Source organism: Neolamprologus brichardi, chromosome 13 (assembly GCF_056152115.1).
Source record: "Neolamprologus brichardi isolate AB-2024 chromosome 13, ASM5615211v1, whole genome shotgun sequence".
Classification (NCBI taxonomy): domain Eukaryota; kingdom Metazoa; phylum Chordata; class Actinopteri; order Cichliformes; family Cichlidae; genus Neolamprologus; species Neolamprologus brichardi.
This window is the reverse complement of record NC_142116.1, coordinates 10,849,757-10,869,502: the sequence shown is the minus strand read 5'-3', so window position 1 is coordinate 10,869,502 and position 19,746 is coordinate 10,849,757. Positions and strand designations below refer to the sequence as shown.

At 37.9% G+C, this 19,746-nt stretch overlaps 1 protein-coding gene across 4 annotated transcripts in view; it reads right to left on the bottom strand.

Moving 5' to 3' along the window:
- Positions 1-1,271: 1,271 nt before the first annotated feature.
- grid1a (glutamate receptor, ionotropic, delta 1a) overlaps positions 1,272-19,746 on the bottom strand; it is a 261,832-nt gene continuing 243,357 nt past the window's right edge. The window contains exons 12-17 of one of the 4 annotated variants that reach the window (XM_006783669.2): positions 17,734-17,872; positions 10,932-11,127; positions 9,338-9,504; positions 7,140-7,380; positions 3,281-3,422; positions 1,272-2,233 (exon numbers count right to left, since the gene is read on the bottom strand). In XM_006783669.2, coding sequence (XP_006783732.1) covers positions 1,821-2,233; positions 3,281-3,422; positions 7,140-7,380; positions 9,338-9,504; positions 10,932-11,127; positions 17,734-17,872 — 1,298 coding nt within the window. In that variant the 3' untranslated portion in view covers positions 1,272-1,820. Of the gene's footprint in view, positions 2,234-3,280; positions 3,423-6,905; positions 7,381-9,337; positions 9,505-10,931; positions 11,128-17,733; positions 17,873-19,746 lie in introns of all 4 variants that reach the window. The other 3 variants (XM_035904886.2, XM_006783670.2, XM_006783671.2) reach the window with 3 other exon arrangements.

Sequence of the window (19,746 nt, the reverse complement as noted above, 5' to 3'; positions counted from 1 at the left end):
AAGGTTTCCAAAAGAAAACAATCACCTGTAACAACTTGTTTACTGTTAAAGCAACCAACTCTGGTTGTGAAATGATAATCACAATAACTGATGATTTAATTTATTTTTTTTTACCCCAGAACAAAGGAAAAGTTCATTTAAATGAGGTTTTACCAAACTTAAATTTGAAATGGAATAAAGAAATAGTGTCAAAATGTTTGAATTAAGTTTCAATTAAAAGTGGGGGAAAAATCCACTTCATATTAATTAAGTGTCAATCAAACCAGATGGGGACATTTTTGACCCCTGAAGACCACAGGTGTGATTATGTGCTGCCATTTAAAAATTTTAAATGCTTCAAAAAAACCTTTCTTACTAAAGTTCAACACACAACACTCTGTAGTTAGACAAAAAGTCAAAATTATCTAAACAATTAAAATTTTATTGTCTCGTTTTATTTTCGCTCAAAATCGGAGTGTACTTTATGTAAACAAGGTCTGGTGGCCCTAAAATGTATAATGTAGGGTAGATTTTGTGTTAATGTGTTGGTCTTAAGTAAAACTAAGGTGTAACACTGAATTGATTGACAATTTATACTTTAAAAAACAGTCAAATGAAGTGGGGACATTTTTGACCCCCGAGGACCACAGGTGTATGGAAATCGGGAGGACATTATGAGGGAGTCTGCTGGACCCACTTTTGTAAGATATCCTGTAACTTTGTGCACTTGGGGAATTGCAAAGTTTAGTAATTGTTTTTTATTATGAAAATACAATTTTTACATTACATCTGTATATGCGGGTAGTTCTTGAAACTGGCAAAAAAAGTTTATCTGTTGCTGGTTATTTCAATTCCATGTTATGGGAATAAGATTATGCCTGGAAAATGAAAGATTCACAAGGCTGCCAATATAATATTTACGTTTTCTCTTTTAGCCTTATCGCCGCATACTGGTTGAACTCAACGCCATTTGTTCAGGTAGACCGCAGGCGCAACTTCTACACATCGAATGAGCAAATATCACACAAGGTTTACTATTTAAGACACTTTAGCTTCTACCTGCACATCGACACATCTTTAACCCTGTATCTGACTTGACTGTCTTTCTACATACACACAAAAAAGGGTGAACACTATCCCATCAAGTATAAATTACTGCAGATAGTTTTTCTTAAATCCAGTTTATTTTATGGAAAAATCCAGTAAAACAAACTAATAATACTGATCTAAAAACTAATTTATTGTTTCTAGATCTTCAGTATTTTTTCCATTAAGCACAATTCTGTCGGTGATCACTTAAACATACAGACAATGTGACAATGATATTCCAATAATATATTCAAACGCAAATCTGGATGTTTTTTTATTACACTTTTTATTTTTTTCATATGAAACAAATCAGTTCTTCCATTGTGTTTTAAGTGTGAAATGTCTGTCATGGATTCTCACAGTACATTCAGTTAATGATCTGAAAGAAAACATCTTTGAACTTGGCACTTAGAAAACAACCACAAAGAATTGTCACCTTTATTCATTTAGAACAAAATTTACAAAGCCATTCAGTCATTTTTTAATACTTTTTTGTTTTTTAAACTCAACTGTTGAGAATATTCAAAATACACTTTTTAATGTTGCTTCTCTCGCTTTGTACTTACAAATATGTACATTAAAGTCTTTGTGTCTTTTCGTGTGTTGTCTCATTGGTAGTAAAAATCCTTTTTTTAGCATTTTATTTATAGCTCGTCACACTGCCGGCACTCTGTTTAGCTCTTCGCTATTCTGTTTGAGCTCGAGTGTCTGTGAATGTTCGGCTTGCTTAAATGGATGTCCCGTGGCTGGCCTCACTGGCTTCTGGGATGGGTCCTCCTGGCACTGGTTGGTAGGACATTGGCATGGGTGTCTTGACTGGGCTCTGCCGGAAGAGCCCTCCGTTGGGTGCCCTGTGTTTGCAGCGAATAGAGGGCATGGTGGCACTGCTCAGGGGCAGGGGCAAGGTCCTGCCAGCGGACGCGCCCAGTGTCCTTCCTGCCCCATGACCCTCCTGGAGGAAGGTGGTCACAGAGAGTGGCGGTGGTCCGCGATGGGCTGGGTAATCCCGAACAGACAAAGCCTCCAGAGACTGGCTGGGTTGCATGCTGCCAATGTCCAGGGCAGAGATCTCTATAGACTGACCTGGCAGCTGCTTGTGGGCTAAGTCCTCGTCCAGGAGGCTGTTCAAACGTTGGTGGACCTGTTCCAGGTTCACTTCTTTGTCCTAAAAATAGATTGAAAGGAAGGCAGAGCCAAAGAGCGTGCATAGAATAAAAGAAGGCAGTAGAAAAGACGGTGGAGAGAGGTTTTAATGGAATGGAGAGCATGAATGTAATCAAAGAGGAGTGTGATAAAAAATAAGTGAAAATGAATGCAAAGTGAAAAGGGGTTAAAAGATTAAAAGAAGAAATGAGAAGAGAATAGAGAGTGAAAGAAGACAGAGAAAGGCAGGTTATAATAGTCCTTTCATCATAAGCATTATAGTTAGTAATCTTTAATACATGCAATGTAGTCTATTCTATCATCAATTACACAAGCCTAACACACATCTAATAATGTTTATGACTCTGAAGGATGCTGAAATGACACACTGGCTTATTTCAGCGTCATTCAAGAAACCAGAGCATGAATTAAAAATGTACTCGAATTCTTTAAGCAGCTGAAATAGCTGAAATAGTAAATCTTAAATATGGTGTCATAAAAGGTAATGCCTCCACTTCACTGACACGGACTTAAAGGAAATTGTCACTTCATGCAGAAGTGTTTAAATTTTTTGCACAGTTACGTGACCACACATCTGCAGGAGGTGACTCTTGCATGAAAAAAATCAGCTGTTAACAAGACAGGCTCTATTGGACGCACAAACTATGTGAGACACTAAAGTGTAAATGGAGACAAATTAGGTAATGTCAGTTAATTGAAGTAAGCCACATTACTTTGAAGAATCTTTTCAAATATTCATTTTTTTTTTAGACGGGGAACATACATATGGGACTGGGGAGAGAAGCCAAATAAGCACATAACTGTTTATCAGACACACATTTTCTAAAAATGGTTTTCATGCTTGCTTTTGAATGTTATTCTATAATCATGCACCCATTTAAGTTGAGGCAAAACAGACAAAACTAGACAGGCAAATAGCAGGAGAGACCATGGGGGTGATATGACGGATGAAGCAACTACAGTCTACCCCAGTCGGGCCCCATGCCCCGCCCTTTCGCCCTGTCACAGCCAATGACCATCCAGTACAGTGTGTCAGGCCTCTCCTGACCTGTGTCAAGAGCCACGGCCTCCTCCCAGTCTGTCTCTCTGTCAGTCCAAATGTCCCGCCTCCCTTCTGGTAAGGAGCTTGTTATGTCATTATATGTCAATGATCCAGAAACCCTTTGCAGAGCGTAATCCTTAGTCACCTGCTGGAGACCATAGACAACGATACATAACCAAAATGATCCCCGTGAATCCGGACATTGACATATAATTGTAATAAAGTACTACTTGGCTAATAAAAGGAATAGTTTGACAATTTGTGGAAATACTCTTATTGATATATTTTCTGAAAATTAGATGAGACAGGTGTCAGTGTTGGTAATTAGAAACATAAACAGGTAATCTGCATAAACTGCAGCAGAAATGCATGAATTGTGTTTTTATAATTGATCTAGTTTTTAATTTTGTATCGTAAGGCAACACTGTAATAACAATTTTATGATATAATAATTATTATCATTGTTAGTATTATTTTTATGGCAATCAAACTACAATTTTAGAAAAATACAAAGTGGTTAAACATATAATTCTGGCTTAAATGAGCACAGCTGCTGTAAGCAGCGGGGTGTTTTTGTGTGTGCGATAGCAGTGCTGTATGGATATTTGTGTGCTCAAAACATTTTTGTCAGACTGGAAAAATGTGACATAGATGCCGACTGTGTAAATTAATAAACTTATCAGGCTCACACCTCTATTATTAAGACAAGAGGTGAGAAAAGCCTGACAAACATATAACTACAACTGCATATTCTATTATTTCAGGTTTTTTCTTTTTGTGAATAAAAAGGTAAGTAAAGCCCTATTATTTGAAGCTACAGCCCCCCTGTCATTAAAGGGTCTAAGAGCAAGTAAAAAAAAAAGATTATATAACAAAAAACAGCTCAAAATCGTAAGTGTTGCTATGCAAGTTTTACATAAAACCAGAAATTACTAAACTTGGTTTTTTTTTTACTGCCTGCACACTGAGGTCCAACTTTCCCAGGAATGGACACACTATTTTTTAGAGGATTGATTGATGAGTAGGTGGTGAACTTATTATGAATATAACCTGTTATTCAGCAGGTTAGGTGTGCTACGTAAGTTGCCAAGTAAGAAATGGCCTTTATAACAATAAAAACCCAGGTTTAAACCTCTATTATGTTATTTTGCTAAACCTCTAAACTTGCTTTGTAGTACAGACCAGATTCTTTTTAATATAGATGCCATATCCAAGATGATGTTAAAGAATATAATTTGGCATCGTTTGACTGAAATAAACAAGACTTATTTGATCTATTTGGTCAATAATTTAGCATTGAAAACTGCATGACTAGAAGATTTCTTGAATTTCATGTATTAATTCAGTATTTAATTATTATTAGACTTTTGCCTTAGCGGTGACGCTTTTTCTTAAAACAACTACATCCCATTCTCCATCGTTCACCTCGATGTTAACTATGTTTCCCTACATAAAGAAACTGGTGGGTGGCAGTATGCAGAGTGCATGTAGTGAGCATGATCCTGTGGCTTTAGACTGACTCTGATTCACTGACATGTTTCATGAATCCAAATGTGATTTTGCACATATGAGCAGAAATGAGAGTAAGCCAAGACTCGCTGTTTTTTCTGTAGCTAACCTGTGTGCTAAAAGAAGCATTTTTAAAGGAAAATTGTTGTGCCATCACGTTTCTGTAATTATTGACAACTAAGCAATTAAGTGTATTTCCATAATGTCAAACTAATTGGCCGGTGTGTTCAGGCTTGCAGCAGAGTTTTGTTTTAAATGGCTGTCATAATGCCCACATATTGTATTCTTATGCTGTCATGGTGCCACAGAGCACTGCTTAAAACAATTTAGAATATAAAGTAATAGTCCACCCAAGTCTTTTGAATTTTAATCACTCCCTGTAGGCATGAAAGGCAATTAAAGTTTGTGCAGTGGTCAGCTTGATTTCATGACTGCTGAGCGGATTTTTTTTAACCACATCTCAAGGTAAACATCATATTGTTTTAGTAGTTTAATCTAACAAATACCAGAAAGTTTAAGTGAATTATACAACTTGACATAATGTTAAATCTGTGAAAAGATTTTAAAGCTGAAAAGACAATCCAATTATGTTCTAAAAACGGCAAAACTAATATTTGTGAAGCGCAAACACAAAAATCCTCGCTGTGTTTGGTTTGGATCAACTACTTCACCATTTGGGTACTTATTAGTTACTTTTTTGTTCTGCCATGAAAACCTGCCATCATTGAATCCATGTGAAACCAAGAAAAACAACATGCTTTTCGCAGTCTAGAAGGGAGCTGTGAGACATGCTGTCACTTATCTTAAGAAGCAGTTTGGGTCCTATAGATAAGATTTTGTTCTTTGCGTCCTGCTGTTCATTACTGCTGTAGCCAATCCTGTGTTCATGATATCATACTCTACTGTCATAAAATGCTAGCTCATTTATAGCTCATTTTATGGCCATTTTTTTTGGTTTGTTTGTTTTCCTGGACTGTACCAGTTGTGAGAAAGTACATTTTACTTTTTATTATAGTTAGCAGTTCTTGTTTCTTTAATTTGTCTTCCTGTTTGTTTCAGTTTAAACTGTGATACAGAATAGTAAATTTATTAAAATAATTTGTCTGCACCTTCCCACCTCACTGTTACCTGCATACATGTAACAGGTTTTGAATGAGTTGTAAACTGTTGCATTTGCCCTCATGCGCAATTGGAGTAGGAAATACAGGCCTCTAGAAATCTCCTTGAACTGCTACGATTCTTTATTTACCGCTCCCTATACATCGGAGATGCTGCCCAGCATCTTTATGTGCTTCTTTCTTTCTGCCTTAAATTCCCACACAGTCACATTTCAAGACTACAGAGCGTGTGTGTTTTACAGTCAAAAGATTTTGGGTGGAAACATCTTTCCAACATATCAACAGCAATAAAGCACACAACCACGATTAGCACATCTTGTCTTTTTAAATAATGGCAGCGATGTTTGTGTAATGAATCTCACATGACAGCAATATGTGGTTATTAAGAGAGCAGCTACTGCTGTACACACAAAGACTGAAATAGAAATCATCAGCAGTAACTCAAACTCTCATATGCACCAAAAAGCAGCTTGGATGGAGTTTGATTTACTGTGTGTTTTCCAGGGCAGGATTGGGTCTTAAATGGGTATTCTCATCCAGTATTGTTGGACTGTCAAGTCAAACAGGCAGGTCAAGGCTCAGATTCTTTACTATCTGCATTTGCTCACACTTTAGTTTAGGGATCCATGTCAAGCCTTAGTTGTCTGGACGCCTCATGCAGAGGGGCTGCCCAGTCGACAGCAGCAAGATAAAGTCTGAGCTCTAAAGCATTAAGACTTGAATGGATTAGCTAAAGAGAGCTATTGTACAACTGAAGCACTTATCGACTCAGAAGTACAATTTCAGTATGTGGTATTAAATTTGCATGTTATCTTTTCACTGCGGGTCTCTCATGTGAGCACCAGTGATGGATTTTATTTTTTTTCGCAATTAAGGATTCTTTGTGTCAGCATGAGAGAGAAGCCTCAGAGAAGTCCCTTACAAAGCACCCCAACCTCTCTCCCAACATGAGAAGGAATGAGTAGATTGATCACATGATGTCTGGACTATCATCAGGGGCACACCTATTATAACTGGGTGTACTGCAGCTCTACTAAATCGGGGCTGGTGTCAGCGCCTGCTGGATCCATAAAGTAGAGTGTGGCAGTGGCATCTCTGGGCAGGACCGGGGGGCCCGGGGGTCTGGGTCTCGACCGGGGCCTTGGTGGGGCAGGGGGACCCGTGGTGGCCACCATGGCCAGGTTCTGGGTTAGAAGGCCCGGGCCTGGGCCCTGGCCCGACGAGTTGTCAGTGGTCACCTCTTTGGGCTGCTCTCGTCGGCAGTGGTTGCTGTTCCACCACGTCTCCAGTGCAGCTACTAGGAGGGCCAGTAGCAACCCTGCGGCAAGGATGCAGAAGACGCCGGCAAAGCTGTGGAGACGCAGCGCCCGTCCCTCCGGCTGGGCTTCTGTGTGGCTCTGCAGGTCACAACGACCTTTCTTTGGCCACCACTTCTGCTTCAAGATGTCAAGATCCCCCTTTTCTTGAAGCTCCAAAATCCTGCTCAGAGAAAAGACTAAGTAGTTCTTTCAACACAGTAGGTGGAAATCTTCATGTAATAACCACAAGACAAATCCTTTGCTAACACTGATTCCGATTAAGTCCTAGGTAACTGAATGATAAAGGCAGAAGAGCAGAGAATTTTCACCACAATATTATCATGTAACAATAATACAACGATATCTTGTAGCTCACGAAACGAGAGTAAATAACATAAAACAAAACATGGTTAATGTATTGCATGTATTAGCATTTCATTGTAACCTCATTAAAATCCCATAGAGGGTAAAGCTATTAAACACTGCAGTTCTTAGTTTACAGAGTGCAAGATGTGACACTGATTGTAATCAAGAATCAAAAGTTCGGTTCTATAAAAATGAAGCAAAGAAAATCAGAGCTTAGGAGTAATCAGTATCATATCAAACTGTATAAGCACAGAAACAAAGATGATCAAATACGAGAGTCGGCCCATTAGTTAGTGCACAAATTACAGGGTAAGGAATAGATGTATGCTGGGGAGAATGATGATGGCTGATCGCAAACACAGGCGAAGCAGTTAGGGTGTCCCACTGGAACAGTTAACTTTTTGCACAGTCATTACTCAAACTGTTCAACAGTGACTGACATTTATGCATTTTGCAGAAGCCTACACATTCATTCATTGCAAAAAGACATAAGCAGATATACTGCCAGAGTTATTTATATACTTTTATACTCGTGAAGTGTCTCAGCCTCACCCTATGTTCAAATATTCCCATTCCTCTTTCTGAAAGTGATCAAACATCTTTCACTGAAGCACTGTTTGTGGCAGATTAGTCTTTCTTTTTGAGTTGGTACTTGTCGAGAGTTCATGTTTTCCCATCTAATTAAATATTAATTTTCATAGACAAACAGAGTGCCATGGAAGTCGGGAGCGTGTTTATTGCTGGGGAGAAAGTTTCCTGCCCTGCTTTCAAATTTTAAGACATGAAATTACTTGTCTGTCCTTGAGTCAAACGCAACAGACAAATAGTAAAAATATGCTTCAGATAGAGGCCAACAGTATAGAGACAGAATGACAAAGTGCTGCACATAAGATTACAAGTCATAAAAAGATTTAAAAAGAGAAAATAAAACAGGCATAAAATTAACCAAAAGCAGTTTTAAAAAGGTAAGTTTTGAGTTGTTTTTTAAAAACAGCTACTGAGTCCACAGTTCTTAATGCTTGGGGGAGAGAGTTCCACAGTCTAGGGGCCACAGTGGCAAAAGCTCTATCACCCTTAGTCCTCCTCTTAGTATTTTTTATAGCAAGTAAGCCCTGATCAGATGACCTCAGAGACCTGCTAGGGACATAGGGCTGTAGCAGATCAAAGATGTAGGCTGGTGCCAGTCCGTGCACAGCTCTGTAGGTCAAGACCAGGATCTTAAAATCAACTCTAAATTTAACAGGAAGCCAGTGTAACTGAGATAATAATGGTGTCACATGTGAGTACTTGGAGGATTTTGTCAAAAGCCTAGCTGCAGCGTTTTGCACAACCTGCAGACGATCCAGAGAACCTTTGCTTAGACACATAAAGAGCGAATTACAATAATCCAAGCGTGATGAAATAAAAGCATGTAGAGCAATCTCAAGTTCAGAGCGAGATAAAACCGGGGGGCCCGTTGTGTCCAAATAACTTTTGTATTGGTTTTCCTATGGACAAGAAAATCATTAATGAAACAAGTGTGTGATTTCCTTTTGTTTTACCTCTAAATAACATGTTATGATAAAGTAAGAAATATGCACAATTAGTTTGATCATCTATTTAGAAGAATCCCTTAAATGAAGATGAGTATATTATGAATAAACCTCTACCATAACCAAAAGAACTGATGCCTAGACCAATAAAAATGAAGTTTCAAGGTACTGAACACGTTAGATGTTACAGCATTATTGCATCACTGGTTTCTCTGCTGTAAAAAAGCATCGTATACATACTTCTGTGAGAAGATGTCTCTGTAAGGACTGCCGTGCTGCAGGGCCATGCCATAGCCTCTGGTGCTCATGCTGTTTCCCGCTATAGTTAACGTGCAGTCGTCGTCTGTCAGGGCAGCATACTCTACCACTGCCATGTCCCACAGAAAGGCATATGACTCTCGCTTCGCCTGCAAAAGTTTCCATCACAAACACAAAAAGAGACGCACGTGGTAATTACATAAAGATACGCAACTGCTTAGTGGAGAAATCTTAAATGACTTTTTAAAACATTTTCTTTAATCATCAGCGATCAAGAATGCTTTGTATAAACAAACAAAAACTGATTAGATACAGTGCAAATGATATTTGCATTACGCTTCTTTTAAGGTTAAGAGTAGACTATTTTACTGGAGAAGCGCACGGGAGGATATTTTACTCAGACAAAGCAATGAGCAGTCCGAACACTGGAGCTAAATATTTGCATAGAAATTACCGTACATTTGCCCACTTACACTAAACACTGAAAACATTATGAAAAAAACAAATATTCCTTATTATTATTTTCTGGATTTGCAATCTTCACCTAATAACACATTTGGAGACACCCAATCATAAGCTGGAGTTTGAAAATCACTGTGTAGAAAATGTAGAAGAGCCACAGCTGAATCTGTATGGATTTTTATTTATGTATTCATTGTTTTGTACACAGTCCTGACTTTTCCCTCCTGTGGTGTTCTACATCCTACATCTTCCAGAGAAAGACTGTCCCTGTAATAAATTAAGATGAACAACACAAAGAGCCACTGGGTTATGCATACACACATTCCAATCAAACTATGGCTATATATTTATATATATACACATATATAAAAACTGCAGTAGTTTGTTTAACAATGAAGAGCAATGCAGTAAGTCAGTAACTGATTTAAATTGCTTTGTCTCGTCAAATTAAACTGAGACTAGTTTTCCTGTGATGTACGCATCCTTGCATTGCCTGGCCTGATTACACTCGATCCAATTATCAGCTCAAATAATAAAGCTGTTTTGTGTCAAGTGCACATGTCAGAACCCACTGTAATTTATCTAATTATTATTGTTTAGTGTTTGCGTTAAAGAACGAGATGACAGAATGCACAAACTATTCATTTAGCTGCACAGGCAGTTTGTGGGAACAATTAGAAAAACGTTGCAATTTGTTAGATTAAAAGAATCACTTTTTTACCTCCATGCTTCTGTTAGTCAGACATGCATTTGTTTTAACTAATTCTCAGCTTGTTCCTACACTGTGGTGTGAGATAAAAAAAAATGCAGTGAATTGCAAGACAATCCCTTATTGAGCTGAAGACATTACAGATGTTTTTAATTAATTCATTTATTTTTTGTGGCTAGACAAATCCTTCTTCAATGCCTGCTTCTTGTCAATATTTTGCTGTGCATACATTTCCTTTTTGGGGGTGACCTGAAATGAACTGTTAGATTGCCAAGGCATTGTTAAAACATCGTCCTGTGTAAAGCAAACCTTTACAGAACATCTTTTTTTTTTTTCTTAGAGACAAAATGCTCTTTCCCCCTTGAAATTGAACATTTTGTTCATGAAGATAAAATAAATACTCACCTTCTTGATACCCTCTGAAGGGCTGGATACAGAGTTCTCAAAGCCATTGTTTTTGTTAATGACTTTCCACAGCTCAGCATATGTGCTGTCCTGCTCCAGAGGGTTGGTGCCTTTGGCCCTAAAATACTCGTACACAGCCGAGTCTCTCACCGTCCCATAAACTAGGTCCACCTGCTTGGACAGGTCCTGGAATGATCTGCATGGTCACATGAGTGAATTACTTACTTTGTTTAAAGATAAAAGAAGAAAACATACAGTAACAGTCATAATAATTGAAACATTATAACATTAGCATTAATGTTACTTAACGTTAACATGAGGTTTTATTTACCAACAGATAAAAAGCAAAAATATTGGATATCTATAGGGGATATCTATATAAGCCCAGCAAAGTGTTTGAGATACTGACTTGGATTACTCAGATCTCAATCCAGTCGAGCATCTGTGGAATGTGCTGGACAAAGACGTCAGATCCATGGATCTCAAGTCTCAACTGATAGAAAGAATGTGCTGCTAACATCTTGGCTGCAGATACTACAGCACACCTTCAGGAGTCTAGTGGACTCCATCTCTTGATGGATCAGGGCTGTTTGGATCAACGCAACTTCTTTATTTAACAAAAATTAGGCCAAAATGCACCACTACATCACATGATTCAGTAGCTTGTAACACGACTTTTACGAGCCTTAACTTTAAGTAATGGTTTTGGAGGAATCATTATGCATTTTCGTTCTGTTTTTTTTTTTTTTTTTAAATCAATTTTGTTGTAGATTTGCTCTACACTTGTGATATCCAGTCCTGGAAAGAGTGTTAACGGTCTTGAATGTTTTCCTCTTGTGAATAAACTTTCTCATTGTAGAATGATTGGTTTTGATGGAAACAGCATCACAATAGCTGAAAGCTCCCAAGCAGCAAACTGCCAAAACTTCTATAAAACTTTTTTTTCCTGCTCCATAGCAGTGGCCACACTTGTGAGGCTCAACTAATCAAGTGTATTTCATTAGCAGCAATTAGCTGCTAATTGCCCTCTTAAGGTGCGCTTAAGTTTTTCACACACTGCTTCTGAATCGTGCCTTAATTCTTTAGATAAATAATGACATTGTTTATTTGTCATGTTTTGTATTTCATCTGAAGTTACATTTAACTAATTTGAAGACATGCCTAGGACCAGATTATTTGTTGTATGTCCCGATACAGAAAAAGATGAAACCTTGAAAGGGGCTGTACTTTATTTTATGATGGCTATGCTTGTGGTAAAATGTTTAGTTTTCAAAGGATACCTTTTCTGTCATAAACTACTCACATAAAGTGTGTTATGATGATAAATAACATAGATGGGCTTATGCCATTATGTTTTAAATGTTTGCAGCCAGCAAAGTTGCTTTAACTAACTAACTGTATGTTAGCTTGTAAAATCATGCTCCACTATTTCTCCACACACGCATGATGCAAGAAATTCCCAATGTAGGAAATACTTCTGGTATTAATTCAAGAAACATGCATGAACAAATGCTTAACATTAAAACTAGTAAATTACACTTGTCCATGTGTCACAAATTCATATTTCATTACTAACAGATGATAAACCAGATACAAGATTCCATTATTTTGTTAATGTTGTATTGTTATAATCGTCCACAATAACAGTGACACAGACAATTCCAATTTATTAGATGTCCCTTTATCGCTAATCTAGATATTAACTATTATATTGCTATATAAATAGGATATAAGCATTCCTGTGTTTGCAACCAGGTAGGGCAGAATAAAAAAAAATGTGGCAGACACTAATTCAAGCTGATATCAGCACTCTTTTCCCCTTTCATTCATTATGCCACATAAGTCTTTTGGCTTCTGTCCTTTAGAGAAGGACTCTCTTTCTCCTCTATTTAAAATTCAAGATTTAACTCGGCCCTAATGCACTCCAACAAATCAGTAGACCTAAAACTGCTGCCTTCCTTTTTAATGCACATTGGAGCAAATCACTAATCATCATGCCCTTTATCAACTAAATTAGCTACACCTGTAGTGCGATACCATGACTTTCCCCAGCATTGCCAGCACAATGAGTCCAGTGTGATTCACAGTAATGATGATCAGTTTGGGGGTACTGCATTCATGAATGATTATGGGGTTCATCCCAATGGCTGGTCATTAATCCCCAGTAGAACCTGCTCCAAATTGCATTCTACTTTTTATTGGATCTAGAAGTTTCTGCCTCAAGATTGTAGGAAATAAGAAAAAAGCCACACACAAGATTTTATTTTACATCTTAAGATGGACTAATTCTGAAACTTAAAAAGCTAAATATTTGCCAATTGCCAATGCAATGTAAAAAATGTTTTCATATCGGCAATTTTCTTTATTGGTATTTAGCTGATATGTCAACTCAATTATTAATGCCTGACAGGGGTGATGGCTATTTGATATGACTATAAAAAACTAAAGAAGAGATGGAACAAACACCCTTTAACCATGTTAGGGTGGCTGTAGCTCAGGTGGTAGAGCAGGTCATCTACTGATCGGAAGGTTGGTGGTTCGATCCCAGTCTGCATGCCAAATATCCTTGGGCAAGATACTAACCCCAAATTGCTCTCCGATGCATCCATCGGAGTATGAATGTGAGTGTGAATGTTACTTAGAAAGCACTTAGAAAAATGTGCTTGTGCGAATGGGTGTGAATGGGTTAATGTACAAGTTGTGTACAGCGCTTTGAGTGCTCAGAAAGAGTAGAAAAGCGCTATATAAGAACCAGTCCAGTCCATGTTATGTTGACACTGCGTAGTTTGTCCAACAGCGGGACGCTCTACAGCACCACGAGTCAGACAGCACGTTATTCAAGACTTGTTGTGGCAATAAAACATTGTTGTTAATTCTTACAAAACATTAATATAAATTAGAATGTTATACTATCTTGTTAAAGTCTCATAATAACTACAAAAAACAAAAGTTAAGGAAATCTGTTCATGTTTTTTCCCTTGAAGCTTTAACCATCTTTTTTCCAATTCTCTGAGAAGTCAGAGAATCCAATAGCTTATCTGGAGCTGATACTGCAGGACTAATTCAACCATTTAATTGGAGGCGTATATGGTGTGGAAGTGGTTGCGGAAAGGGGAAAACAGCAAGTGAGAGCAAAACAAACGACCTATTAGATATTTCATGGTCTCTAACTTCTGCTGTCACATTAAACTACAAGCTTTAAAGCACTGGGTTAAATATTCAGATTTTTGTCTAACATCTTAGTTTCATAACTACATAAGCACTGTGACCTATAGTTTGTTATGAAGGTGCAGATTTAAGATACCACAGAAAAAACAATGGAAGAAGGTGAAATAATAATATGTATATGATCTACATGTACTAAGAATCGGGGCCCATTTTAAGTACTTTTTCTGGTTCACCTTTTCTTCAAAGCACTGCATCACTCTTAGATTTTGGTAATAACTGCAGAAAGGTGAATCCTCTGTTCATTAAATATAATGGCTGAAGTACATTACACATACCTTTTCCTTTTGTTCCTTTTTCCCCACGCATGCATGCATAGATTTGTTAGCTTTACATATGTGTAACTGGCCAAAGCAGTGAAAACTGAAACAATATAAAAATCAAGAGAATTTAGCCAAAAAACTTGATCTAATTAGTATTAATCTACAAGGTATCTGAAGGGACACAAGTTATTAAACAAATCGCTCACCTTTTCTTTTGCTCTCTCAAACTAATTCAAGATAAGAACATAAGATTAGGGTTTAAATCACAGCAGGGGGTGAAAAAAATCAACCTCTTTGTCCCTAGGCGTAGGAGTTTAGTAAAAGCTTATTTTGACACACTGTAAACAAAGAGGAACGAGTCGTGTAGTGTTTAAAAATGCAAATGTTCACTTAAGATTAAGTTATTGCTCCTGTTACACCACACTCATGTATCATGCACACACCCACGCTCAGAGAGAGACAAATGCAAATATGCACGTGTGCTTAGCTTTTCTCTTATTGGAAATTTTCTAAATGTCATTGTTCTGTCTGTGGACATTCACAGCATTACCTAAATCCAGGGTAATGCAACCTCACTGACAGCAAAAGCCCAAGCTGCTAGTTTTTTGGGCTGTATGGCAAGATCCGTAATCTGTTTGTGAAAGAAAACGGATTTTTCCAAGAATCAAAGCAACAGCTTGAGCTTTAATGTTTTTCAGATGAAGGAAGGTGGACTGAACCTCACTCCATCTGATTTATAAAATTCAAGTCACATTGACTCCAAGGCTTGGATATTGGTTTTTATGTTGGAGGACAAGCTACCAATGCCATTCTGACAAACACAAAGCAGGGACACATTTCAGTTGTGTACATTTGGAGATATGCAGCCCTGTTCTGTCAGGTACGTGGGTGTATTAGTACACATTACACAATGTTGCCAAAATAGAGGAATGTTGGGATTTTCAGGGTACGGTGCATGTGCTTAGCATTGCTCTAATTCACAGTGCTCTCGGATTATTCCTGTATGGACATTAATGACCCAGCTGTTCCTACACTGACCAAAATAATAGGACTTTAAATGAAGGTATTAACGTTCCTCTTTCCAACACTCTTCCACAGCTTTTCACAAAACTGAGTTTACAACGTGCGTCTAAAAGAATTGAATTCCAAACCTTTTCCCTGCACAGGAGTGACGTCTCCTTGATACTAGAAAAAAAAAATTGCACCATACAATACACACTGCTTTTCTTTCCCAAGCCAGTCTGCTGTATGTTTTCCAGATCAATGAGAAAAAGAGATTGTCCTAAAGAGCCATTGTACATTTTCTATACCAAATGACACACTGACTTCGAGTTCTCCCTCTGTGTCTCAGTAAACAGCTATTGCATTGTGATGTTTGTGTAAAGTTGGTCAGAAGGTTCCTTTGTAAGTGCACATGCGCCATTAGCGTGCTGCCTGCTGTAACCCTAATTTCCTTCGGGATTAATAAAGTATTCTGATTCTGATTCAAATGTTTATCAGGTTTAAAAAAAATCTAATTTTTTAATGGAACTGGGTCACAAAAAGCCACTTATTCATATTTTCAAATACATATTTAAAACAATTACAGGCCGATAAAGGGAGAAGTGCAGTAAATTGTTTTGAATTTAATTTTTAAAAAGTGGCTAATTTAGTGTAATAAAGTGGACCCACTTGATAGTTTTGCTACTTTGTGTTGCCAAACTGTGTGAAACTGTAGTTTTCAGAAATTATATTTTCTCCATAGAAGATTACCATTTCCAGTGCTTGATAAAAAACTAGATCTCAGGCTGTAATCATCAAAATCTTTTTAGTTTTTACACATATGCATCATGCATCCAATCCATACAGTACTTTGGATTGGGCGGGTTGATCGTGGCTCAAAGAGTTGGCAGTTCGTCTTGTAACCGTACTGCCAACTCGGTTACAAGACAAACTTGTAACCTTCCGGTTGCCGGTTCGAGCCCCGGCTCGGACAGTCTCGGTCGTTGTGTGCTTGGGCAAGACACTTCACCTATCGCCTACTGGTGACGGCCAGAAGGTGGCGCGATATGGTAGCCTCGCTTCTGTCAGTCTCCATCAGGGCAGCTGTAGCTACAACTGTAGCTTGCCTCCACCAGTGTGTGAATGTGAGAGTGAATGAATAGTGGAATTGTAAAGCGCTTTGAGGGCCCCGAAAAGCGCTATATAAATGCAATCCATTATTATTATTATTACCTTGACTGATAGTATAGTCAATTTAGATTAGCACAAAGGTGAATCCAACACAGCCTAGTGTTACTATTGAAAACAGCAGATGTCATGCACAGCACGAGTTTTTTTTTTTTTTTCAATTTAAAACTGGTCACAGTGTACTTTCTTCTTCAATTTAATTCTTAAGTGCCATCATTTGCAGTGTGGTTCTGTTAAATTGTAACACATGCACCACAAATAAAGATTAATGTCCCTCTAAACAGAAGCACACACACACACACACACACACACCTGCAAACAAAATCTCTTCACAGGTGAGCTGTGTACTGCTTAGCATTCGCCTCGTCTACTCATATGTCCACATGTGGCTATTTGTTCAACAGAAGATGGACCCAATGCAATCAAATGCCTCTCTGCTCATTCTTTGGGGAGAGACAGCAGACCAAATTGGATTCACTGACAAATAAAATTTTGGCTGAAGACAGGGTATTTGTTAGGCAGTGGGTCAGAAATCACCGAAACACTGTGTAGACTGACATGCACACAGATTATTCTTAAAACTCAGCTGCACATGTCCCTGTATTGAAAATACTGTAGAATGTTTAATGCCTCAAGAAATCACCCCATATTATATTTATATATATAAAAAAAATCCACATGTGATTTGAATTAAGCTTCTCTTTAGATAAATCAAATAAATAACACATAGGCAAAGGCATGCATTTAAGATTGAAGCACGCAGATGCTTATTACCATAAGCATGTGGATCAGAAAAAGATTGCTTGAAGCCATTCATGGCTCTGTTATGCTTCTAGTAATGTCCCTTGAGTCAGTTCAATTGGGGCTGAAGACCATTGGTGTGAAGTAAGAAAGCCTGAGCTTATCAGAACTCTGGTCCCTGCTCCTTGTTCCCTGATTGAGGCTAGCAGCTCGAGGCCACTTTAGCTGCTACTAGCATAATACACCCAATTTTCACAGACAGCATTGTGGGTAATGCATGTGCTGGGCTTTTTACCAAGAAGAGACAGATACAGAATACAACTATGAGCTCTCTAGTTTTGATTAGCATAATTTCTTTACTATCTATCTATCTTTTTTTTTTATTTATTTATTTATTTTTTTACCGAACTGCGTTGTCCATTCGTGAAACAGTGAGGTAGGCAGCCAGGTTTGCTGTGTAGGACGAACACACGATAAGGGTGAAAAGCCACCAGCTGCCCATGACGATACGGAGAGCCACTGATCCCAGGATGGAGTCACTTCCTGTTGTGGTACAGACAGAAGCACAGAGTTAAAAACTACAAAATAAGTCTTTGCCTTGCACCACGTTTGGTTTCAAATAATCACTACTGCCATGATTGATTTATCAGGTCCTTCTTTCCTCAATTACTTGATTGCTGTTGTGATAGCAAAAATTGGCCAATTTAATTTTCAAAGTGATGTACTGTACTCAAATTGCTTGTGACATTGAATTTCATTTCAAAGAATATCTGTGGTTGTTTTTCTGTATCACAAATAAAACAAGACGTAGTGAAAAAATCCAATCAAACCCATAAAATGTTTCAGGTTTTTCAAACATGTTGCTGCTAAAAATCAAAAAATGCAACCCATTATAGTACATTATAATACTGCTGAAATATATATAGATTCTCCTTTACAAAGCAATCACTGTGATTATATTATAAGAGCCATATGATAATGCCTTATGTAATGACTCTATTTTGTTTTTTACCAATACGATTTTAAGATATTTTTTAAAATTTTTTAAAGCAATTTTACTTAAAAAGTGTGCTAATATTTGCATAAAACACCAGAGAAGCTGATTGTCTGCATGGTGATTCTGTATAATTACTGTAAGATTTAATAATTTACTTTCCCGAGAGCTTTGTGTATTCAAAACCATCTACCCTGAAATGCTACAGTTTTTTTTTAATTTTCCCAAAGAACATGCTACTCATTAAAATTCATCCTTCTCTTTTCACCCACATCTTTAATCCTGGCTTTTCCTTGTTTTCCTTGAGGTTAAGAGACTGGATCATCACATTAGCTTTGGTATCATCAGTATTTCTCTTGTCATACCAACACATTCTCTGCAAAACAATCCTGAAACAGCTTTTGAGGTGCATGAGAAAAATGTCAGCACAAATTCTAATTTTGAAGTGTAAAGCCACAGAAATGCCATCTGAATGATTCGGGAATATGAAATGTAATGAAAACATATTTGTCTAAAAGTGTCACCATCAACACAACTGCACCCTTATGACATCTCGGAAAAGGAAGAAAAAAGCCAAAAAATCTGGGGCCTTGTCAGATGCATAGCACTGCGGCATCAGTCATTTTTATTACATACAGCTTTGATTTGTTGAGGTCACTGAATGTGAAATGTGGCTCTGGAAACTGGATTTTACCCCACTGCAGTGGTCCACTGTGGTACAGTCTCTTTCATCTTAGAAACAAATTGATTAAACCCTTTATTCATAAGGAAATTGTGTTAGTTTAATTTGTTCTCCTAGACAGTTTCAGATAATTTTCTACCTTGGTCTGACCTCCTTTTGGAACAAAAGAAGTGTAGTCCCTGCTTGAAAAAGGCAGTGATAAAAGTCAGCATGTCTGGGCATAGATAGTCCATTGTGCACCGAACATACAACAAAAACCAGCCAAGTGTTGGCATATCATTATAAAATCAGTGGGGGGATATGATTGCCAAGTTTATGCACTCTGACAATGGCACACTATGCATCAGCAGTCAGATCCGTATCAAAGTGACCTACGTCATCCCCAAGAAAAAATGCAATCCACTTGACTCAAACAAAAAGTGGCAACGTTGGAACATGAGCCAGAAACGAGGGAGAGGCAGAAAAAAGGAGAGGAATTTAGCTTATCTTGAAATATAGTGGGTGTTGGGTTAAAAAAGGCTCACGGGCAGTGTGCCAGACTTTGACAGATGCAGTTGAGGCTTTAACATCAGTTGCTGAAGTAGTCATTTATCCACAGTGGACATACCTGGATCTCCACCAGATCTAAAGATGGGATGCTCTCTTTGTCAAGGGCACCTTTAGAAAATGCTAAGGTGGGCGCTGTGCCCCAGACTGACTCACTACTGAATCAGCATTTTCTCTACACGGACCGTAGACATT